The sequence below is a fragment of the Muntiacus reevesi genome, chromosome 1 (genome assembly GCF_963930625.1).
Source record: "Muntiacus reevesi chromosome 1, mMunRee1.1, whole genome shotgun sequence".
In the NCBI taxonomy this organism is placed as follows: Eukaryota; Metazoa; Chordata; class Mammalia; order Artiodactyla; family Cervidae; genus Muntiacus; species Muntiacus reevesi.
Window position 1 is genome coordinate 183723032 of NC_089249.1, and position 25338 is coordinate 183748369.

The 25338-nt window shown below is 48.3% G+C and overlaps 1 protein-coding gene across 4 annotated transcripts in view; it reads right to left on the reverse strand.

Moving 5' to 3' along the window:
• Window positions 1–696: 696 nt before the first annotated feature.
• PGPEP1 (pyroglutamyl-peptidase I) overlaps window positions 697–25338 on the reverse strand; it is a 36269-nt gene continuing 11627 nt past the window's right edge. For 2 of the 4 annotated variants that reach the window (XM_065917442.1, XM_065917443.1), the window contains exons 3-5: window positions 14904–15020; window positions 9635–9867; window positions 697–5246 (exon numbers count right to left, since the gene is read on the reverse strand). In XM_065917442.1, the coding sequence (XP_065773514.1) occupies window positions 5054–5246; window positions 9635–9867; window positions 14904–15020 (543 nt within the window). In that variant the 3' untranslated portion in view covers window positions 697–5053. The remainder of the gene's footprint in view (window positions 5247–9634; window positions 9868–14903; window positions 15021–25338) is intronic. The other 2 variants (XM_065917445.1, XM_065917444.1) reach the window with 2 other exon arrangements.

A 25338-nucleotide genomic window follows, 5' to 3' on the forward strand; every position in this document is an offset into this window, starting at 1 on the left:
CACAATACACCTGAGTATGGGGAAACTGAGGCTCAGTGAAGCGGGACACAGATTGCCCCCTACCTCCCGTACCTTACTTATGCATTGGGAGGTGTGTAGACCCCGGGACTCATGTTCCCAAAGACAAGCCATTTCCTTATTGCTGAAGCCCCTTCTTCCTGGAATGCCATTGACCCTGGAACATCCCCATTCTGGCTGAGATCAGACACTGGGGGATGACCGAATTCTGTTTCTAGAGTTTAAGCTTCTCAGATCCAGGGAAGCTAGCTTGGGTTCCCATTCTCACTCCTCCTGTCCCTGGGATCAGGGTTTCAACTGACAAAGGCTAGTTTCCCCATCTGTAAAAAGTGGTAACGGCATCTCCACAGGGGGATTCCACACATCCTGGGGATCAATGTGATCACGATTCAAATTCCTACCCACCTCTTGCTGTGTGACCAAAGGCAAGTTACTCAACCTCTCTGGGCATCAAAACAAAGGCAGGGGGTTGGCTGCAGGAGGAAGAACACTCAGTACAGAAATGCTCTCGTCATTATCCATTTGGCACACTCATAGCACCCACCACAAACCAAGAACCAGGTCACATGCCAAGGACAGAAACACTGCCGCTTCGGGGCCCCCTCTGCCAGCCAATAACCCCAGCCTGAGGGTGACCCTAGTGGACGCCAGTTGCTCATAAAGACACACAAGAGACTGCACATTTTAGCTGTTTTATTTGCTTTCTGGGATGTCAAGTTTGGGGTGTCCCAGGGCCCAGCCCCCAGCAAAGTCTGGCAGACCGCTGCCCACCCCAGAGTCCCAGACATGGGGCTTTCAGACAAGGCACTCAAGGGGTCTCCCTGGGGTCAGGGAGAAGCCACCCCAAGCCTGAAGGGGCTGGTCTCTCCTTTGGGAACAGGACACAGGGTCACCTCCAGGAGGCAGGGCTCTTCCTGGAGAGAGATTTAGGACAAGATAGAAACCTGAGATGTGGAGGGAGCCCTGGAAATATGCCAGGTACCCCCATGGCCCAGATGGATCTCCTGTGGCCTCCAGCCAGGCCTTGCGGGCAGAGAGGCCAATTCCCCACCAGCTTTCCCTGGGGCTTCCTCAAAGGGTGCAGGACCCAAAAGCCCCGTCCCAGGTCCCACCCCTGTGAACGGCTTGGGTGAGCCCCACCCAGGGGAGCGGGGAGCCAGGGTCTGGGGGTGTTTCTCTCTTTCCTGTCTGTGCCCCATGTGTACTGTGGGGGCAGGCACTTCTGTGGGTCTCTGGGCAGCTGAAGGGGAGGCTTGGGTGAAGAGAGGGAGGAGGGGGAACGAATTTCAAGTCGGGGGAGCGGCTCAGGCTGGACTGGAGCCCCTGGAGGTCTGGGAGCTTCTGAAACTCAGTTGCCACCACTGCCCCCGAATTGGAGGATGGAGTCTCTGAGCGGCGTTCATCTAAGAAGCGACTCACAAGACGTGGAGTTGTGAGGGGGGTCCTGGCCTCTAACACACTTCCTTTCTGCAGAAATGGAGACGCTTCTTCTCCCAGTGGCAGCCCCGGGCCCTTTATCAGGCACTTGTTCCAGGAGAAGGGAAATTTAACTGGGGATATAAAATCAAAGCCCTTTGCGGCTCCACAGAAGCCTGTGGATGAAGGCCATGGGGCTCGTGGCCACGAGGGGAGGCACCTCCATCAGAGCCCCATGCTGGCTGCAGGCTCAGGAGAGCTTCCAGTGGTCTTGGGGGGAGGCTGGGGCCACAGAGAAGAATGAGGCTTTGTTCCACCAACCCCGACAACGACAAGGGACTTCTGGGTTCAGACACGCCAAGGGGCGGGGAGGTCAAAGGTCAACAGTCTAGACAGCAGCAGAGAAAAAAAAGAGGCCAGTGTGGTGGGCCTCTTTCCAGGAGCAGCTCCCCTCCCCCTCCCGGTACCCCTGAGTCGGGAAGGGGGCGGGGCGCACAGGCCTGGGGGGTGCACAGGCACAACCTCTGGCCGGGCTTCTTGGCAGAAACCTCCAAGGTGAGAAAAAGGCATCACACGTATACTTTTCGAGTCATCCCCCTGAGCAGGTCCTTTCTGTTCGAGTTTTCACACCAGCAAAGAGCAGAGTAGGGAAAACTAATTTTCTTGCTGAAACTATCAGAAAGGTCAGAGTCTGACCTTCCCCCCAAAGACGTGGCCCTGACTGGGGGCTCCCGCCTCCCCCGCTGCCCCGCGGCCCTGTGTCTCTCAGTGACCAGGGCACCTTGACTGTTTCTAGACTGGACCACGTGAGCCAGGTCGTACCACTGGAATTCCAGGTTCACCCACTGGCATTGCTGCATCTTTCCACCTTGCTTTCTTTCTATCCACTCCTTTAAATTTCTTTTTCAAACTACATACTCACGCACAGGCCACCGACCTTCTCTTTGGTGGGAAGTGGGGAAGCAAAGGGGCTAAAAAAAGCATAAAGTTGTAAGGGGCAGAGGTTCTGGCATCTTAAGGGAGATGCCATTACCTGACACTATCCCCCACCTCTGTACCCTCCACAGGAGCTTATCAGAGACAGGATCCCCTCCACTTTTCAGCATCACTTTTCTCCTTTCCTCTACCAGCCTTCGCACAACATTGCTTAGCCCATCTTTTCACCGTTAACACTTACTGCACCCGCCCCTTCTGGCATCGCTCACCTTCATATCTTCCAGGCTGCGCCCACTTCACAGAACCATCCCGTTGCCTGTTCTGCGCCCCACCCCCCCACAATCTGAGACTCTGAGATGACAAGGGAGAAGTAACGGGACTTGGCCCCCCTTTGTTACACAAGGACATTTCAGTCCAGGGCCCAACAAATGCAGACAGATACGCCATGGAGTGAATGGATGAATTTGCCCAAAAGGAAAAAGATAAATTAAAACAGGAACATTAAAAAGCTGGCAGGGAGCGAGTGAAATATTTAATGGCTGTCTGATTGAATAAAGACGAGCTATATGGTCTGCATCGTGAACAAGGACAAGGCTTTGGCTTGACTCGATGAGGAGATCTAACACCACTGCAGGAATACAGAAATGACACGCACACACGATAATGATCAGACAGTAAGTTATATCTCTAAGTGGCTAAATCTCACGTTGCTTTAAACAGAGAGAAATGAGGACAAAAGAAAGATGAAAATGCAGAGCCTGGGGATGGTGTGTCTGGGTTCCAGTGGGTGCCCAGCTTAGCTCAATTCTGACTCACTTCCAGTCCCCCCTTCCCTCTGCAGCTTGCCTAGGCCCATTTCTTCCTCAGAGCCTCCCCCCTCAGACCTTTAGAGAAGAGAGCTCATTAGAGTTTAATGCCATTCTGAGTGAGACCTCTGGGAGACCCTCATTAAAAAGAGCCACAAGCTCAGCTCACAGAAGCTGGCTGACCGAGTAGATCAATGACCTCCTACACTCCAGATTCCTCAGGAGACTGCAAACGCAGACTGGGGTGTGGAGGAGGGATTTCTGGAAGAGGGAGGGCTTGGCATGGAGGAGGGAGAAGGTCCTGATCATTTCACCCTGCAGGGCATGGTCCACACCCACTGCCATATGCTGACCCCACATCACTCTTCCAGAGAAAACACAGGACCCAAAATGTATTTCACTCAGAAACCCGTCAACCTGGTCTCCGAGTGACACAGCAGCTCAATGGAGGCAGCAACTACCCTGGGCTTCGGAACAGGAGGGAAAGAGGGTGAACATATAAGAAAACAAAACAAAAATCTCCGCTGTTTTCAGAAGAACCGCCTGCTGGGAGACACCAACATGATCTAACACCACATCAGACACCAGCACGCCTCACACATAGGGAAGAGATCAAACTCCGTGTTCTCCAAAGAAACAGAAGAATACTTTCCAAACGGTTGTTTTCCTCATGGTTGCTGCTGCCAACCCCTCTCTCTGATGGGTGTGAAGGTCCAGCTGAATTTAGTTGCCTCCTGAGAGATGCGCATCCCTGGCTGGTCAGTGCAAAGTCATCAGGGAGTGAGATAAAAATTTACCAAGTCCAAGGCGTGTCCAAAACCTAGCTGCACGAAAGCTCGCTGGCTGCCCTGCGGCCCTTCCGGCCAAACACACCGGCACACACGGAGCCCAGCCCGCAGCCTCCATTCTGCCCACCTCTTAAGGAAAACAACAAGCTGGGCCCACAGACCAAGACTGAAGATCCAGGCCAGATGTGGGGTAGGTTTGTAGTTGCTACACACTTTTACATATTAAAAAAAAAAGTGTGTGTGTTGAAATGACAGTCTGCTTTCCCACCAGTGGCCCACCTCCGGAGGTCCTATGGGCACAGCTCACAGCTCGGTTGTTAAAGGATTAGCCAGCCCCTTCAGTCTCCTGGGGCAGCAGCAACTCCCTCTCCCCGTGGTCTGGTCAAGGGCCTAGCCTCCACCCCCGCTGAACAAGGGGATCTTAATGTCACCCCCAAAACAAAAAATGTAGGTCCAGTGTTCAAAGCCAGAGGCAGAAGCGGCTACACTCCAGGAAAGAGAAAAGACACTTTTGTGTTCGGCTAAAGCCCGTATTTTAACCAAAGGGAATATAAATAACTCTGTGCCCAAACTGGCACTATTGCTTTTAAAAACAGAATAAGAAAGAAAAAAGAACCCACGCCAGATCCCAAGCTGGTCCTTGCTGGAGCTGTCCCGGCTGCTGGGACATGGATCAGGGCAAAGGGTCTTCGTGAGGATTTTCAATTTGGAAAAAATACCAGTCATGGACAGAGGAAATTCTGGAATCCTTCCACCACAGATTTAGAAAAGCAGGTGGCCCCAGTCATCCCAGAGTGGAGATCCACCTGATCGGGGTTCTCGGTAGAAATCAGGACTTCCCAGCTTCCTGACTGCCCCAGCTGTATCCCCAGGTGCAAAGAGAAATAGAAAAAAAACCTTCAGTCGCTGCCTTCCAACCAACCAGTGCTTACGCAGAGAAAAAGGGAGAGGAGGTGTGCAAGCTGGCATATTTGATCCAAATCAGATCCCCGGCTGGATGCGCTTGTCTTGCCCAGTCAGGGCCCGGGGGGGCGGACGTCTCTCCCAGGTTCCTCGGCAGGATGAGGTCTTGGGAGGCCTGGGCAGCCGTCAGTGTTCATGGCAACAGTTGATTTTGCCTTCTGACTGCTCTAGCAGGTCCAGCATCTCCTCAATGATGGCCCGAAGCGCCCGGCCCAGCTGGTCTGCATTGTACGGCTTGCCCAGAGGGGGCACATGAACAAAGGCTGAGCGGCCGTGACTCTGGTACAGCGAGGTATAGTAGGTGAAGTCGCAGAGGTACCTAAGCCATAGGGCATGGGGGATGGGAGGGAGACCACAATGGCGTTAGAGAGTGAATGTTCCACCCAAATCCATCAGAAGACAGCCCCTCAACCTCACCAGTCAGCTGCAAGATGGAATACAGCTCCTCCCTCCCCAGACAGCAAAAATGAAAAAAAAAAACAGTAACTCCAAGTGCTGGTGTATATGTGGAGAAAGAAGCAATATGAGACACTGTTGGTTGGGATGCAAATTGCCCCAGGGGAGGGCAATCTGGCAGGCTAGTAAAATTACAGGTGTACAATATTCAATATCCTGTGATAAACCATGATGGAAAAGAATACAAAAAAGAATATATGTATATTTATACCATGTGTGTGTGTGTGTATATATATATATACACATACACATACATACACATAGATATGGGCTTCCCTGGTGGCTCAGATGGGGAAGAATCCACCCGCAATGAGGGAGACCTGGGTTCAATAGCTGGTTTGGGAAGATCCCCTAGAGAAGGGTACGGCTACCCACTCCAGTATTCTGACCTGGAGAATTCCATGGACAGAGAGCCTGGTGGGCTGCAGTCCATGGGGTGGCAAAGAGTGGGACACCACCGAGCGACCTTCACACACACACACACACACACACACACACACACGCAGATATGACATGTATATAACTGAATCACTTTGCTGCACAGCAGAAATTAATGTAATGTTGTAAACCAACTATACTTTAATAATTTTTTAAAAAATAATTTAAAATTATTTTTAAAAATTTATTTATTTAAAAAAACAATTTTTTAAAAAATTACAAACGCACAGAGTTTATGACCTGATGTTTCAAGTTTTTAGAATCTATCTCAGGAACCATGTGCACCAGAGCAGAAGAACGATGAACAAGGTATTTGCTGCAGCATGATGTGTAAAAACAGAAAAACAGGAAGCAAACTGCTAGATGCGAACACTGGTGGTCCCCTCCCAAGCCCCTCACGCCCCGTGGGAGACACAGCCAGTCGGCAGTCTGCGCCCTATAGGAAGGGTCCGTCAGAATGCCACTGGGCTGCCTCCTTGATCTTGAACTTCCCTGCCTCCAGAATTATAAGCGATGACTTTCTGTTGTTTATAAGCTACCCAGTTAGGTTCTCTTGGTTATAGAGGCCTGAATAGAATAAGATACCACCTAAATGCCTACTGACAGTGAATGTGAAAGAGGCTCAGTCGTGTCTGACTCTTTGCGGCCCCACGGGCTACACAGTCCATGGAATTCTCCAGGCCAGAACACTGGAGTGGGCAGCCTTTCCCTTCTCCAGGGGATCTTCCCAACCCAGGGATCGAACCCGGGCCTCGCATATTGCAGGCGGATTCCTTACCAGCTGAACCACAGGGAAGCCCGTCCACTGACCGAGGAGTGACTTAATAAACTGGTTCGTCTGCACGGCAGGATACCATGCGGTGGTTTACAAGGCATGCGGTGGGTCCACAGGAAGGCAGAACTCAAGACCCCTAGCACATGCCCACAGAGGAGGCCAAGGAAGGGAACTCTCGTGAAGCCCACACCATATAACCTCACCCACATAAAAGCAAAGCGAAACAGAACGAAATGCAAAAGCAGCACATGAAGTGTCCTATACCGTAGAGAGACATGTGAGGCTAAGAAGGAAGTGTCACAATTTAAGTCTCTGATTTAACAGAGGTGTCCCTGGCAGGGAATGAGGCGGGGAGAGAGAGGTCAAGGGAATCTTTCACAACGGGAACACATGAAAATATATCTCAGAATTATCTGAGTAACTTAAAATTAGCTTCAGGAGAGTTTCCTGGTGGCCTAATGGTTAGGGTTCCAGGCTTTCACTGACAGGGCCCGCAATGTGTGTGGCCCAGTCAAAACAAAAAATGGTCAGTTTTAAAAAAAGATTGATGGGAGAGAGGAGGGACAATGCAAGAGTAGGGAATTAAGAGGTACAAGCTATTAGGTATAAAATAAGCTAAAGAATAAACATAAAATAAAATAAGCTAAAGAATAGAGAATATATTGTACAACACAGGGAATATAGCCAATATTTTATAACAACTATAAATGGAGTATATACACCTTTAAAATTGTGAATCAGTGTACTGTACATCTGTAATGTATAATATTGTACGTCAACTACACTTCAATTAAAAAAAGAAAAAAAAAGACAGATGGTAAATTCAGTTACTTTTTCATTCCATGAACTGAATTTGCTACCTGCTGCCTTTGGGCTGCTGAGGTGTACACAGTGTGGAGAAACTGAGGCACTTGGTGTTGCGAGGGCATAGAACAGAGGAGTCTGGGAGGCAGGGGAGGCCTTCCCAAACAGCCAACATGCGGAGTTAAGACCTGAAACAGTCTTATCAGCGGAAAGCGAGTTCTGAGCAGAGGCATAGCATGTGCAAAGGCCCTGAGGCTAGAGTGAGGCTGCGGCGTGTGAGGAGCAGGAGGAGACTGGGCTGTGGGTGTAGAAGGCAATGGGTGAGGGGAGATTACAGGCAGAGAAGGCTGCAGAGGTGGACAGGGGCCAGAGCACACGGGCCTGGGGATGGCGGAGAGCTGGGATTCTATTTGAGGTGCAGTGGGAACTGCAGGAAGAATTAAGCAAGTTAGGGACTTCATCTGCCTTAAATTAATAAAAGACTTTCTAATAGGCTGACTAGTTAGTTTCTCCTTCCAAATTTCTGTTTACCTAGAATATAAAAATGTGACCTGATTTGGAGACAGAGTTTTGCAGACATAATTGGTTAAGATGAGGCCACACTGGTGACCTTACATCCAATGACTGGTGTCCTTGTAAGAAGGCCACGTGAAGACACATATCAGGAGGAAGCCATGTGGTGATGAAGGCAGCGACTTGGGGTAAAGTGTCTCAAGCCATGGGACATTCAGGGTTGTCAGAAGCCGCCAGAAGTCAGGAGAGGGTCTGAGACGCCCCCTCAGGCCCTCCAGAAGGAACCAGCCCTGCTGACACCTTGATTTTGAACTTCTAGCCCCCAAACTGGGAGAGAATAAATGTTTGTTGTTCTAAGCCACCAACATGGTGATTGGTTACAGCAGCCACAGGAAACTAATACAGAAGCTGACTTCTTAGGGGAGAGGACCATCAGGGTTGGAGCAGAGGTGGCAGGAGGAACAGTAGGGAGGCAGCCGGAGCCACGGCCAGGAGATGCCAGGGGCCTGGGGTGGGAAAAGTGGGCAGAGCCACGCATGAGTTGCAGACGGGACCTGTTATGAATATATACTTAGCTGTGTGCCTTGTGCATGTTGAGAATTATATTCTGTGAAATCCTATGTAAAGTTTACTGTGTAAAATATTGTGTGTGTGTGCTGGGCTTGCCTGGTGGCTCAGTGGCAAAGAATCTACCCGCCAACGCAGGAGATGTAAGAGATGCTGTTTGATCCCTGGGTCGGGAAGAAACCTGGAGGAGGCCGTGGCAACCCACCCCAGTAATCTTGCCTGGAGAATCCCATGGGTGGAGGAGCCTGGCAGGCTTCAGTCCAGGGGTCACAGAGAGCTGGGCATGACTGAAGCGACTTAGCACGTGTGTATGTTAAGTCGTTTCAGTCAGGTCACTCTTCTCAACCATACTATTTAAATAGTCCGTGCTTTAATTTCAATACCTTTAGACCATGAAATTTTTGTACCTTGGTTTATGTCCCTGGATATGTTTCAATGTCTCTGAGTTTACAGTCTATGGGAACTTAAATAGAATTTGTATCCTACTGCTCTGTGAAAATTGTATAAATCTTAATTATGCTGAATTGGTTCACAGTGCTTTTCAGGCCTATTATATCCTTCTACTTCTCTGTATATTCATTCTATTAATTTTTGAAGATTTGATATTGAAATTCCAACTAAAAATCTTAAATTATCTACTTAAAAATAATTGTAATATATAGAGGAACTGGGCTTCCCTAGTGGCTCAGATGGTAAAGAATCTGCCTGCAATGCAGGAGACCTGGGTTCAATCCTTGGATTGGGAAGATCCCCTGGAGAAGGGAATGGCAACCCACTCCAGTACTGTTGCCTGGAGAATTCCATGGACAAAGGCGCTTGGCGGGCTACAGTCCATGAGATCCCAAAGAGTCGGACACGAATGAGTGACTAACACATAGTAGAATTATATGTAACCTTGTTCTGTATCCTCCAAGTCTCCTATAAATGTGTTATCACACTTCCACAATTTAAAAAAAATTAAAAATAAATAAATAGTCCATCAAGTGATAGATCAATAACCTTTTCAAAAGTAAATAAATAAATAAATAAATAAGTTAGCACTTGGCCCAAAGAGGTCACAGTCAAACACACTTGGCTTATTCAACACTCAGCCTGGGCTGATAGGAGGGAAACCCCATTCATACCTACACCACAGGGGCCCCATGGTGCCTTACCTGCCTGCATCTTGCGAAATGGTCACTGACACATCTAAGCCCAGTGTAGTGACCCTCTCGCATACAGCATCCATGTCGATGATGGAGTCAATGCTTTCAGGCCCGTCCTCCACACAGCAGTGGGAGCCGGGGCAGAATCGGCAGTTGTCCAGGCCCTTGTAACCCTTGTTGTGTCCACACTTCTCCAGCGTGACTGCAGTTGCCATGCCTGACACTCCCACGTGCACCACCAGCTGCAGACAGATGGGTACAGCTTAATAAGGTCTGGTCACGGGACTGGGGCATCCCCCCAGGCCAAGGGGAGGACAGCATCCTCACAGAGCACTGCTGGTGGTTATGTGCTTTCTGTCACCTTGCTGCTGGAATAGATCCTGCAACCACTCTTACAGAAAGTGTGCTAGGTGAACCACGCAAGAATGTGAAATACGCCAAGATGTTCATAGGAGCTTTGTCATTACAATACTGGAAACAATCTAATTGGCCATTCATGGGGAGGGGGGTTGACTAAATAAATTATGAGCTGCTATGGTCAAGGCAATTTTGTATGGAACAATCTTCAAGACATATTGCCAGATGCAAAAGGCAAGGTATAATTTCTAAGAATCTAACCTAAAGATAATCAAAGAGATAATAATCTGCCAATGGTCACTTCAGTGTAATTTATAAAAATGAGAAAAAAAATGGAAATGAATAGCAAGCCCAATAATAGAAAAATGGTTATATTAATTACTAAATATTACCCAGCTATTAAAATAATGTTGAGGGGGAATTTTTAATGACCTGTGTGATTAAAAGCTCCTGGGCTGCTTTATCTGCCACTGGATGCCTGGCACTAAGGCTGTTACCTGGTCCTCCATAAACCAGTAGCACCAGGTAACACAGTGATCTCCTGTGAACGTAAAAACAAACAAGCAGCTGTGGTTTATACTTTATAGGGCCCAGTGGTGACTCTGCCATCACACACACACACACGGAAAAGGTATGTCCCTGTGCTAACACCTAGAAATTGTGACCGGGACCTTATTTGGGAAAAGGGTCAAGTCAGATGCAATTAAGTAAAGAATCTCAAGATGAAGTCCTCCTGGATTATCTGGATAGACCCGAAATCCATTGAAAAATGCCCTTTAAAAAGACACACAGAGGAGGGACAGAGGAAGAGGGAAGGAGAAAGTCCTGTGAAGACAGTGGCAGAGGATAGAGTGATGCAATCACAAGCCAAGGAATGCTTGGAGCCCCCAGGAGCTGGAAGGGACAGGCAGGACCCTCCCGTAGAGCCTCTGGAGGGAGCCACAGCTCCGCTGTGGCCGTGGACTTCTGCCCTCCAGGACTGTGTACAGACAAATTTCTGTTTCAAGATGTCTCGTTGGCAGTCAGCTGTTCCAGCAGTCACGCTAATCCGTGTAGCGCATGCTCAGTTCCTCAGTGGCGTCCGACTCTCTTCGACCCCATAGATTGTAGCCCACCAGGCTCCTCTGTCCATGGAATTTCCCAGGCAAGAATACTGGAGTGGGCTGCCGTTTTCTACTCCAGGGGATCTTCCCGATCCAGGAATCAAACCCTCATCTCTTGCGTCTCCTGCACTACGGGCGGATTCTGTACCACTGCGTCACCTGGAAAGCCCTAACGGTGAAGTACACTGCTTAAACAGTACTTGTAGGTGGGCACATTTGTATATGCAGATGCATGTGTGTGAAGATGTGAGTGATGACAATAACCATGGTCCCAGTCAGCCATTATTGAGAGCCTGCTGTAGGCCAGGAGTTCTCAACCAGGGGTTTGGCAGTATCTAGAGGCATTATGGGGTATCAGACTGGAGACAGCTCCTGGCATCTAATGGGGGGTGGCCAGGCATGCTGCTTACCCCCTTTACAGTGCCCACCACAGGGAAGGCTCTGCCCCAGCGAGGCTCAGAAATCCTGGGGTGGGCTAAGGAACCGTTTATCACCCTTCTGGCCTCATCTCCCTCATCACCACCACAAACTCAGGATGTTGGTACTGGTGATATTCTGATCTGTAGTAAGAAATATAGGGATTTCCCCGGTGATCCAGCGGTTAAGACTTCGCCTTCCAACACAGGGGGTGCTGGTTTGATCCCTGTTTGGGGAGCTAAGATCCTCCATGCCTTGTGGCCAAAAAGCCCAGCATGAAACAGAAACCATATTGTAAAAAATTCAATAAAGCTTTTAAAAATGAACTACATCCAAAAAAATCTTAAAAAAAGAAATATTTATTTGTTCTTAGTCCACTATTTCAGGCACAGAGCTCTTAAAACCCCTAGAGTTCCCTAAGTGATGAAAGCAATAAGGTGTCCTGTTGTGTTTTTCTTGGGGTCGCGTGGCATCGAGATCTTAGTTTCCCGACCAGGGATCAAACCCATGCCTCCTGCAAGGGAAGTGCAGAATCTTAACCACTGGACTGCAAAGGAAATCCCCTGTTTTGTGAATGAGGTAATGAAAAAATATTTTTAAAATTTATTTCTGGTTGCACTGGATCTTCATTGCTGTGGGCTTTCTCTCTAATTGCGGAGAGCGGGGCTACCCTCTGGTTGCAGTGCTCAGGCCTCTCGTTGCAGGGGCTTCTCCTGCGGGCACAGGCTCTAGGCGCACAAGACCAGCTGCTCTGCCGCCTGTGAAATCTTCCTGGACCGGGGATCGAACCCTGTCCCTGCACTGGCAGGCAGACTCCTATCCACTGAGCCACCGGGGAAGTCCAGTAGCACCTTAGAATGGGGGCTGGTTGCCAGGGGAACCAGCTACCTGATTAGAACACTGAAACTTTCAGCTCCAACCCCCTGTCCCCCCACCTCAGGGGAAGGGAGAGGGCCCGGACATAGAGTCCAGATGTCAGCGGCCAAGCAATTAATCAGTCATGCCTATGTCATGAAGCCTCCATAAAACTCTTAAACAACAGGGTTGGGAGAGCTGCTAAATCAGTGAACAAATGAAGATTTGGGGAGAGTGGGGCACTCAGAGAGGGCGTGGAAGCTCTACACACTTCCCCCCATACTTTGCCCTCTGCGTCTCTTTCATCTGAGTGGTTACTCCTGAGTTACGTGCTCTTACGATAAACTGGTAATCCAGTGAGCAAATGGGTTCCTGAGTAGTGAGCCACTTCAGCAAAATTAATTGAACCCAAAGAAGGGATCTGATTTATAGTCAATTGGACAGAAACACAGGTAACAACCTGGACTTAAGACTGCCATCTGCAAACTATTCTATATAAAATGGATAAACAACAAGGTCTATAGTCAATATCCTATAATAAACCATAATGGAAAATAGCTTTAAAAAGAATGTGTGTGTCTGTGTGTGTGTATATAACTGAATCACTTTGCTATACAGCAGAAATTAACACAACATTGTCAATCAACTGTACTTCAATTTAAAAAAAAAAGAAAGATTGGAATCTGGAGGGCAGTCCTTAACCTGTGGGATTTTATTCTTTTTATTTTTTTATATTTCTGGCCACACCTGAGGCATGTGGGCTGAGTTCTTTAACCAGGAATCTAACCCACACCCGCTGTGGTGGAAGGGCGGAGTCTTCACCACTAGAGAGCCACGGAAGTCCTGGAGTATGGGAACCGAGCTGAACTGTAGGACTCCCAGCTGCTGTCCAGGGATTTCGTGGTGTGCGGATAATCCCGTACACACACTGGACTGGGTGGTAGAATTTCAGTGCTACGGTCACTCCCTGGCTTGGTATCTACCGGTGATAGCTTCCAGGTCCCCTCTTCTCCCTTTGATACCAAAATCTGGGGGTGCTCGAGTTCCTTATCTAAAATGGCCTAGTATTTGCATAACCTACTCACATCTTCCTGTAGTCATGAAATCACCTCCAGATTACTTATAATACCTAACAGAATGTAAACACTATGTATATAAATAGCTTGCTGCTCAAGGAAATTCAAATTTTGCTTTTTGGAACTTTCAGGATTTTTTTTTTCCCTGCACTGCATTGCTTGTAGGATCTTAGTTCCTCAACCAGGGATGGAACCCAGGGTGTGGAAGCATACAGTCCTAACCACTGGATTACCAGGAAATTTCCTGGAATTTTTTTTTTTTTAATATTTTTGATCTGTGCTGGGTTGAATCTTGACTATTATTATTTCCACCTGTCACAGAAGGAAACTGAGGCATGCGGAAGCCTTTCTGTATGGTGTGAAGTTTCCTAAAAACATTTTCATGCATGAGGTTTTCTTTTTAACTAGAACAAGGCAGGGCTGCTTAGACACAGTAGAGGAAAAAGCTCATTCAAAGAAACTTCAACCCATTCTCGCTAAGCCTCCAGGCCCCCCTCTGTAAAAACAGGCAAATTCCACTTGAGAGGGCTCCTTAGAAAGCAAGATGCCTCAAGCCAGCCCGGGAGAATCTGAAATAACAGGCTAGAGTGGAAAACTGGGGCCCCCATAGGAGACTGGGATCTCACTTGTCAGAGATACCAGCCAAGTTCCTATGCAGTTCGTGCCCAAGGTCTTGGCTGGGTCACAACTACCTCTGGTAGGAGGGTGTGATCCCTGCCTGTCCGCCTCCAGTCCATTACATCTGGTTAAAAACCACAGCTCCCTCCCACAGCCATTCTCCCTTTGGGAAACATCCCCCCCACCCCCGACTCCTGCTCATTCTAGGAGGTTTGGGGAGAGGTGACACCAACCCCTGGCCACCAAAGTGGGCATGTGGGATCCAGGCTTCACAAATTACAGCATTCCTTCTCCCCCAACCATAGTGACTGGCTCAGGGACTGGACTGTGACCCAAGCTGGCCAATGAGAATTAGCTATAGACTTTGGGGAATTATTTGGAGGACAGGTGTTCTCTTTTTGCTGAGGGGCTGAGTTGGGAGGATATCAGTCAGCAGCCACCTATCATTGCCAAAACGAAAGCAAAGTGCAAAGCAAAGATGAGTGGTCAAGAGAGGAGGCTGATGACATTGGGTGAGCACCTGGATCAAGCTATACCTGAAGCATACGAATGTTGATGCTCAAGCTGGGTTGAGGTGTGTTTTGACTGTAACTTATAACGGAACATGTTATGACTGATACAGAACTCTAGTGGGACAGAATCAGCCTCTGTGAAGTTTCAGATGTTTGCTTTCCTCTCTCACCTCAAGGGTAACCCAGAAAAGTGTGGCACTTGGGGGGATAAGGCTGTGGCCATCAACCATGTGATCAAAGCAGGAACAAAGCCACACAAACCATCCTGCCTGGGGCAACCAGCCACGGATCCTGATAGGGAAGCACCTACCTTTACCCCACTCACCTTTGCCCTGCTTACCTGGGGACTGTGCTTCTCCCACAGGGCAGGGATGAGCCTCTGGACTGTCTGATACTCCACTGGAATCTCATACACATGTAGATCCACGCTGTCCCCAAGCCCTAGCTTCTCCAGTTCCTGGAAGCAAAAGCAGAGAAAATGCTGTGGTCTTAGGTCCGGGCTGCAGGGATAACACAATCTTTGGGGATAAGCTGACCTGTCCTCTGAAAACAAGCAGGGCTTCTGACTCACGGCAGAGCAGGAAGGCACCTGTGCTCATCCATCCCAAAGCTCCTCCCTCAGCCCCTTCTCCATCCATTCTCTCAGCATCTCCGTGGGCGGCAGCACGGTGCTGTGGCCTCTGAGGCTAGGCTCCTGGATTTGAGCCCTCCCTGTGTGACCTTGGGCTTCCCAGGTGGTGTTAGTGGTAAAGAACCTGCCTGCCAATGCAGGAGACTCAAGAGACGCAGGTTCAGTCCCCGGGTCAGGAAGATTCCCCTGGAGGAGGGCATGGCAACCCACTCCAGTGTTCTTGCCTGGAGAATCCCATGGACAGAGGAGCTTAGCAGGCCATGGGGTCGTGAAGAGTCAGACAGGACGGAAGTGACTAAGCACATGTGTGACCTTGGGGAAGTCACTTAACCTCTCTTTGACTCAGTTCTCTCATCTGTAAAATGGGGGTAGTGATGTATTTACTTCAGCAGGTAGCTGTAATAATTGAAGGAACTAATTCACACTGAAGAGTTTCAAGCAATGCTGCAATGCTTAGCATATCATAAGTGCTCAGATAATATTGGCTACCATTACTACTATTATTTTTACTGTTTGTTATTATGGTCTTCCTTTGTTATACCTGTAAGAATTATTTATGATCTTGGTGCATGGTACATAGCAGGGTCCAACATGTCTACAGATGGACCCAACTCATTAGACAGTCTCTAACCATCTCAGGAATGAAGAAGTGTAAGAACATCATGGATTATAAACAAAAATGGGCTGTGATGACCCCAATGTTCATAGCAGCACAATTCCCTATAGCTAAGACATAGAAACAATCTAAATGTCCATCAAGAGATGAATGGATAAAGAAAACGTGTGTATTATATATATGTATATATATGGAATACTAATCAGCCATAAAAAAGAATAAAATAACGTCATTTGTAGCAATGTAGATGGACCTAGAGATTACCATGTTAAGTGAAGCAAGCCAGACAGAGAAATACAAATATTGTATGATATAAGTGATGTGATCTTTTCGCTTATCTGGACTCTAAAAAAAATGACACAAATGAACTTATTTACAAAACAGAAACAGACTCACAGACATAGATAAAAACTTTTGGTTACCAAAGGGGATGGGGGGGTCAAGGAAAAAGATAAATTAGGAGTTTGGGATTAACATACACAAACTACTATATATTAAACAGGCAAACAATAAGGACCTACTGTATAGCACAGGAAACTATATTCAATATCTTGTAACAACCAATAATGGAAAAAATCTATATGCATATATACACATATGGATATACATATATTATATGCATATATTTACATAAATAAATGGGGCTTTCCAGGTAGCTCAGTGGTAAAGAATCCACCTGCCAATTCAGAAGGCACAAGAGATGCAGTTTTGATCCCTGGGTCGGGAAGATCCCCTGGAGGAGGAAATGGCAACCCACTCCAGTATTCTCGCCTGGAGAGTCCCACAGACAGAGGAGCCTGGTGGGCTGCAGTCCATGGGGTTGCAAAGAGTCAGGCATGACTGAGTACGCACGCATGCATACAAATATATATCTGGAAAAACTGGCTATTGATGGGCCACCACAGGTGTACGTTTCTGGGGAAACACAGGGGTTTTCTTCAGATCTCAGTGTGGCGTGCTCATGACTGGGCTTCTTCCTCAAGATTGGCACAGGGCCCAGTGCATAGCAGACCCAGAACATTTCCCCAGGGAAGGGGGTGGCAACCCACTCCAATATTCTTGCCTGGAGAATTCCATGGACAGAGGAGCCTGGTGGGCTGTGGTCCAAAGTGTCATAAAGAGTTGGATACGTAATACTTGTGGGATTCACTAGAGGTGAGTTTTTATGGTTTTGGGGTTTTTTTGCCATGCCACATGGCTTCTGAGATCTTAGTTCTCCGACTAGGAATCGAACCCAGGCCCATGGCAGTGAAAGTGTGGAGTCCTAACCACTAGACTGATAGGGACAGAACAGGATAGTTATACAGGTGACTATGGAAGTTCCAGGAGGGGACTATGGATAGAGTAGAGAGGGAACCCTAGGAACTTTTGGGAGATTACTGTAAGTTAATGATCACTCATGTAACCTATTGGAATGTCGTGGAATGAAACAGTATGCTTAACTATAAAGCCAAAAATAAAAGCATGAGATATGCCCCAGGCCATTAGGTGGAAGAAAAATGTCACCACCCTTTTATGTCTGTATATATGCTCAGTCACGTCTGACTCTGTGACCCCATGGACTGTAGCCCGCCAGGCTCCTCTGCCCACGGAATTTTCCGGGCAAGAATACCAAAGCAGGTTGCTATTTCCTCCTCCAGGGAATTTTCCTTACCCAGGGACTGAACGCGTGTGTCTGGAGTCTCTGGCATTGGTAGGCGGATTCTTTACCACTAGCGCCACCTGGGAGTTGGTGATGGATGGGGACCTGACTGAGCGACTGAACTGAGCTGAGTGCCACCATCCTTCCACTGATTTGAACAAGCATCACAATGTTCTGAGTTGACCTCAGAGGGTCAGATATTCTCCTGCCCGAAATGAAGGAAGAGCTAGTGATGTAAGTAAGCCTCACATCTACTCGAGGGAGACAGTCTTCCCTGTCCCCTTTCCTTTGACTATAAAATTGCAGCCCAATTAATCCTCGGGGCAGAACTCCCTCGCTTGCCCGCCTGCATCTCTTCCAAGTAGATTTATATTAATCAAGAACCCAAGCTTCTTTAAGTCCTTAAACCAGGTGCTGTGATCTTAGTTCGAAGACCGTGAGTTCTGGCCTGATTAGACGGGTTCAAGCCCCAGTCAGAGGTGAACGGTTCCAGGAGCACCAGGGGAAGTCCCCAGAGGTGAGTTCTTGCATCTCCTGCAGTGGCCGCAGGATTTCCTTCTCCAGTCACCTTGACCTTGCTACCCACGCTGTCCCAACTCCCTGCCCCATCTACTGCAGTTGCTCTAGAGAGTGTCCAGGAAAGGCAGGTCTCTGCTCACTGATGTGCTGTGTGCTAAGTCACTTCAGTCGTGGCCGACTCTTTGAGACCCCATAGACTGTAGCCGCCAGGCTCCTCTGTCCATGGGATTCTCCAGGCAAGAACACTGGAGTGGGCTGCCATGCCCTCCTCCAGGGGATCCTCCCAACCTAGGAATCAGACCCACGTCTCTTATGTCTCCTGCGTTGACAGGCAGGTTCTTTACAGTACCACTAGCATCACCTGGGAAGCCCCCCCTCACTGACAGATAAGTCCAAATTGCTCCCCAAAGAGGGTATATCAAGGTCACCTGGAGACAAGGGCATCTGGAGGGTAGGTGGGGTGTGGCGGGTGTGGGGGGAGTCTCAAATGCCCACACCAGGAACCAGGACCCCAACCCTCTTGCCAAGCCCAGTGATGTGTAAGGTCAGGAGGGTTCCCCAAGAAATTCCACAGCCGGAGAGATGAGGGCAGAGTGCAAGCCTGCTCCCCAAACTTGGTGCACGGTGAGCTGCAGACACTGGTGGGTAGATGACTGGGGGGCAAGGGGGTTATATTTTATGTGAAATCTATTTTAAAATGCACTAAAGAAAAAACTTTGTGAAGTATGTAATTTCTTGCACAATCATTTTTCTTGGTCACTAATATTTTTATTCTTCATGCTCCCTTGTTCTCTCAACTCCCTGGTCTATGGAGATGGGAATCAGGGGGGACTTTCCTTAAAGGTTTGCAGATCCAGAGATGAGACAGGCCTGGTACTCCTGGTACACAGCCACAATTTCTACCTGACCATACTGTTTTTTACACCATCGAACCCCTGAGAAGAGCTGGAAGTGTTAGCTCTGTGCTCCCTGTTCCCATTCCCATGATTTTATCAATATTCACCCTGTTTCTGCACACTGCACGCCCAGGGCGATTATTCTGAATGGCCACACATTAGAAATAATAAGATCTGGGATTTCCCTGGAGGTCCAGGGGTTAAAACCCTATGCTTCCACTGAAGGGGGCTTGGGTTCAATCTTTGGTTCGGGAACTAAGATTCCACATACTGCTCGGTGTGGACAAAAAAACAAAAAAAGACATTACAGACCACTTTGCTTGAGGCTTATTGGATACACCCCAGTTTTGTTTGGGCTTTCCTGGTGTCTCAGATGGTAAAGAATCTGCCTGTAATGAGGGAGACCAGGGTTTGATTCCTGGGTTGGGAAGACTCCCTGCAGGAGGGCATGGCAGTCCACTCTAGTATTTTTTTTTTTAGAAAGAAAATCACTTTATTCTAATTAGTTCACAAACAACAACATCAGAAAAGCACATTTTAGAGGCAACTGCCTCTTCTGCCCAACCCCAAACTCAATACCATCTCAATGAACTTCTATATAGTGGCAATACCCTCTTCCACTGTAATCCTGAAGCACAAAAGCTAATAAAGATTAAGGAGAAGTTTAAAAGGTGGTCTCACACTTCTTATCCTCACTATTAATTTTACTTTAATTGCTAAATCAACATGGTCATGAGAGGTGATCATTCATGTCTTCAATTGGCACTTCTTGATTAAGCTAATCCATTGGCCAATCTGCACTGTTTCAGCACCTCGATGAAACCCTCACAAAGTTTAAGGTCACCCTGGCTCTGGGCACACTCTAAAAACTTTCACCTCATAGAAGCAGGGGCCATTCTGCTGCAGCTGTGCCCCCTTGGTTCCCTGAGCCTCCTGGAAAGTGATTCAGGCCTTGAGGGCCCAGCACTGCTTCCTCCACTGAAGCCCCCCGTGATGGTGTGACCCAGAGTGTGGCCCACGGCAGAACACCCAGCCACGCCGGCAGCAGTGGTTGCCAGCTGGGCCATCAGACCTGGCTGCTGGGGAGCGGCAGATGGGGAGCCAGCGGCAGATGGGGGAGCCGCTGCTGGTGGCTGAGCTGTGGGCACTGGCCTGGGCACTGCTCTCATCTGAGGCTGGCAGGAGGGGCCACGCAGGAGGTGGCATCTTGACTGCACTGCTAAGCCCACTCCAGTATTCTTGCCTGGAGAATCGCATGGACAGAAGAGTCTGGTGGACTACACAGTCCGTGGGGTCGCAAAGAGTCGGACATGACTGAACGACTATGCACAGCACAGCACAAGTTCTGTTTGGCAAGTTGTTGGAGACCAAATCTCATCTCCTCTCCGGAACTGCCCCTCCTCTGTCCATGGGATTCTCCAGGCAAGAATACTGGAGTGGGTTGCCATTCCCTTCTCCAGGGGATCCTCCCAACCGAAGGCAGAATCTAAAAATCACATCATGAGACTTCCCTGGTGATCTGGTGGCTAAGATTCTGGCCTCCCAATGCAGGGGATCCAGCTTCGATCCCTGGTCAGGGAACTAGATCCCTCATACCACAGCTGAGAGTTCCCATGCCACAATGAAAGATCTCATGTGCTGCAACTAGGACCCAGCTTGACCAAATAAATAAATAAATAAAATGAAATCATATCACAGCCTTTCCTGCTTCTTCCCTGCTGCGACTCCTGCCACGCTCAGAATAAAACTCTTACCTCCCCACCGTGGCCCACGACGCCCTGGGGGTCTGGATGCTGCCCTCCTCTCCCTGTGTCCCCCTTCTGCTCAATTCCCCCAGTACAGTCGCCTATATAGCAGACTCACTTCTGCCTCAGGGCCTTTGCACTGGCTGTTCCTTCTGCTTAAAATGCTTTTCCCTCTCTTTGAGGAGTCAGTTGACTTCTCAGCCCTCATGTCTCAGCCTCCCGAGACCTTCTGGAAGCCCAGGCCGCTTTACATGCTCTCTCGACCCCACAGGTCAATGTCCCAGCCACAGCCCAGGATGTGCACACAACAGATGCTGACGAGTGTCAGCTGAACAAGTGAGCAGCTCAAGAACCAGCTGAGCCTAGGCAAGTGCCTGACGCTCCTGAGGGTGCCTCACTTTCCTTAAGTGTAAATGGGTTTGGACTTGCTGTTGGCTAAGACCCTTCTTTCCTTTTTATCCTTTCCTACATCTAAAAGGAGCTTCTTCCATACGACCCAGAAACCCCACAGCTGCTCATACAACCTGAGGAAATCATACTTGAAAAAGACACATGTACCCCCGTGCTCACTGCTGCACTATTTACAATAGCTAGGACACAGAAGCAGCCTAGATGTCCATCGGCAGGTGAATGGATGAAGAAGCTGTGGTACATGTACATAATTGAATACTACGCAGCCCTAAAAAGGAGCACATGTGAGTCAGTTCTAATGAGGTGGATGAACCTTGAGCCTATTATACAGAGTGAGGTAAGTCAGAAAGAGAAAGACAAATATCATACATTAATGCACATATATTCCATGAGCTACAAAGACGGTACTGATGAACCTACTTGCAGGGCAGCAAAGGAGACGCAGACACAAACAGGCTTGTGGACACAGTGCGGGAAGGAGAGGGTGGGACGCATTGTAAGACCAGCAAGAAACATACACGGGAACATACATGGGAACATACATGGGAACATACACTGCCATATGTAAAGCAGCCAGCCAGGGGGAGCTTGCTGTGGCATTCAGAGAGCTCAAGCCAGTGCTCCGTGACAATCTAGATGGGTGGGATGGGGCGGGAGGTTGAAGGCAGGTTCAAGAGGGAGGGGACATATGTATACCTATGGATGATCCATGCTGACGTACGGCAGAAACCAACACAATATTGTAAAGCAATTATCCTCCAATTAAGAATAAATAAATTTTTTTTAAAAGTAGCCTCAGGACTTCCTTGGTGGTTCAGTGGCTAAGACTCTGCACTCCCAATGCAGTGGGGCCCGAATCTGATCCTTGATCAGGAACTAGATCTAGATCCCAGGGGCCACAGCTAAGACTTGGCAGAGCTAAATAAATAAATATTAAGAAAATAAAATAAAAGTAGCCTCACCATTCACAACAGCTGAAAGGCAGAAACAGCCTGAGTGTTCATTGATGGATGAAAGGATATAAAGAAAACATAGTCCATCCACACAGTGGAATTTTACTCAGCCATGAAAAGGAAGGAAACACGGACACAAGCTAAAATGTGGATAACCTTTGAAAACATCAAGCTGTGTGAAAGAAGTTAGACGCAAAAGGTCACGTTACATGATTCCACTTATACGAAATGTCCAGAGCAGGCAAATCCACAGGGACAGAAAGCAGATCGGGGGTGGCCAGGTGGCCTAGGGATAGGGAGTGACTGCTAATGGTGACAGGATTCCCTCTCTGGATGATAGAAAGCATCCTGGAATTAGAGGCAGTGGTTGGACAGCATGGTGAATGTAATAAATGTCCCTGATTTGCATACTTTAAAAGGGTTAATTTTATATTATGTAAGTTCATCTCAATTTTTTTTTTTAAAAAAAAAAAGGGAAAAAAAAAAAGCAGCTCTTCATTGCACAGATGGTGGAGGGTGGGAGCTGGGGCAGAGCCTCCAGAACCCGGGGACCAGGTTTGTTCTCCCTCCCCTACCCCTACCTCCTGGCTGGGTGATTCCAGGCAAGTCACTCACTCTCTGGGTACTTTAGTGCCCTCATCTGTAGATGGATGAACAGTGGTACCCATATCATAGGGGAAAAATAATAATAACACAATACACGTGAAAGGCATAGTGCTGAAAAGGGCTCAAAACATGTTAAATTATATTTAAAATCATTAATGTGTTTCCTTTAAAAAAAATCAGGGATGTTTCTGGTGGTCCAGTGGTTAAGATTCCATGCTTTCAATGCAGGGGGCCCAGGTTCGATCCCTGGTCAGGGAAAAAGGATCCCACATGCATGGGGCATGGCCAGAAAGAAGAAAAAGAAAAAATTACGCTGAATGAAAGAAGCCAGACACAAAAGGATAAAAACTGAAAGGTTTCACTTATATGAGGTCCCTATTACCATCTGAGCTGCCTAAGGATTCCCAGGTGGCTCAGATGGTAAAGAATCTGCCTGCAGTGAGGGAGATCTGGGTTCAATCCCTGGATCAGGAAGATCCCCTGGAGTAGGAAATGGAAACCCACCCAGTATTCTTGCCTGGAGAACTTCATAGATAGTACAGTTCACGGGGCTGCAAAGAGTCAGGCACGACTGGAGTGACTGAGCGTGCACAGAGCAGTCCGATTTATAGACAGAAAGTGTGTGAAACGGTGGGACTCAGAGATTGGGGAGAGGGGAGGTGGGGAGTTAGTGTTTACTGTGGGCAGGGTTTCAGTTGTGAAGATGGAAACGTTCTGGAGATGAATGGTGGTGACGACGTGGTGCTCAGCCGTGTGTGACTCTTGTGACCCCACGGACTGTAGGCTGCCAGGCTCCTCTGCCGATGGGATTTCCCAGGCAAGAATACTGGAGTGGGGTACCGTTTCCTCCTCCAGCAGATTTTTCCCAACCAGGGAAGATCAAACCTGCATCTCTGGAGTGTCCTGCCTTGGCAGACAGGCTCTTTAACCAGTAGTGCCACCTGGAAGGCCCATGCTAAGGACGACTACACAACAGTGTGGATGTACTCAGTGGCACTGATTTGTACACCTACAGACGGTTCAAATGGCAAATTTTAAGTTGCTGCTGCTGCTAAGTCGCTTCAGTCGTGTCTGACTCTGTGCAACCCCATAGACGTCAGCCCACCAGGCTCCCCCATCCCTGGGATTCTCCAGGCAAGAACACTGGAGTGGGTTGCCATTTCCTGCTCCAATGCATGCAAGTGAAAAGTGAAAGTGAAGTCGCTCAGTCGTGTCCAACTCTTCCCAACCCCATGGACTGCAGCCTACCAGGCTCCGCCATCCATGGGATTTTCCAGGCAAGAGTACTGGAGTGGGTCGCCACTGCCTCCTCCAGAAATTTTACGTTATGTATATTTTATTGCAATTTGACAAAGAAAAAACTGGAAGCTCTGGAAGCTACAGTCTGTATCAGTCACCTTGCTGAGCAGGGACACTAAAAGCATCTGCTGAAGAGCTGACACCAAGGACTCTCAGGCACCTGTTATCAGGAAGACAAACAGCTTCCATCAGCCCTCTTTCCCTGACTGTGGGATCTTAGCACATGATTCCCTGTGGTCCGAGCTGTTCCCTGCACACCAGACTCTCCACATTGGAGATTTTGAATTTGGCTCCTTACCAACTGTACTTCATTTGTTGGAAGCTCGGAACTATTAGATTCCAATTATAAATCCTCCAGAACTTTCTGGAATTCCTTCCTGCTTTTTCTCCCAATCTCAATGGAAAAATCTAAAATCTACACAGGATAGGACTTCCCTGGCTGTCCAGTGGTTAAGACTCCAAGCTTCCACTGCAGGGGTGAGGGGTAACTAATATCCCACATGCCGCACAGCATGGCCAAATAAATAAATAAAATAAAATGAAATCTACAGAGTAAATATAAATAGGCTCCCCCGGTGGCTCAGTTAGTAAAGAATCCATCTGCAATGCAGGAGACAAGGTTTCATCCCTGGGTCAGGAAGAACCCCTGGAGGACGGCATGACAATCCCCTCCAGTACTCTTGCCTGGGAAATCCCACGGACAGAGGAGCCTGGCGGGCTACAGTCATGGGGTCACAGAGAGTCGGACACTGACAGACTAAACCGCCACCACGGAGTAAATACCCACTTACAAGCCCTCCGCACACTCACGACTTGCAGGAATTTCAATCTCCCAACAGGAAGGACCCAGACATGCGAAGGCACCCAGTATGGAGTCCTCCTCGGTTTCCTGAAATGATGAACTGTGTCCCTTTATCAGGATCTTGAACATGTAGGGGAAATGGGGATATACAAGCTTTTCATTTTCAAGAAATGTGAATTTCCCAGAAAGTCACGAGTTCAGAGCACAGTACACCTTTGCCCAAGCCTCAGGTTGAACAGTCCACCCTGTTCAGTTCCTTTTCCCCAATGAAGCTAATACTGCTTACTATTTTCCTCAAGCTCAATCACTTAATTTTTTCCTTAAATAAATTTAGCCTTATCCCTAGGTGCCCAGGTGGCACAGTGGTAAAGAATCCGCCTGCCAATGCAGGAGACACAAGAGTTATGAGTTCGATCCCTGGGTGGGGAAGATCCCCTGGAGAAGGAAATGGCAACCCCCTCCAGTGTTCCTGCCTGGGAAATTCCAAGGACAGAGGAGCCTGGCAGGCTACAGTCCATGGGGTCACAAAGAGTTGGACATGACTGAATAAGCACGTGCGCGCGCGCACACACACACACACACACACACACACACACAAATACTAGGTGACAATACCTGTGAGTTACAGGGTAACTTTAATATAAAATACATTACA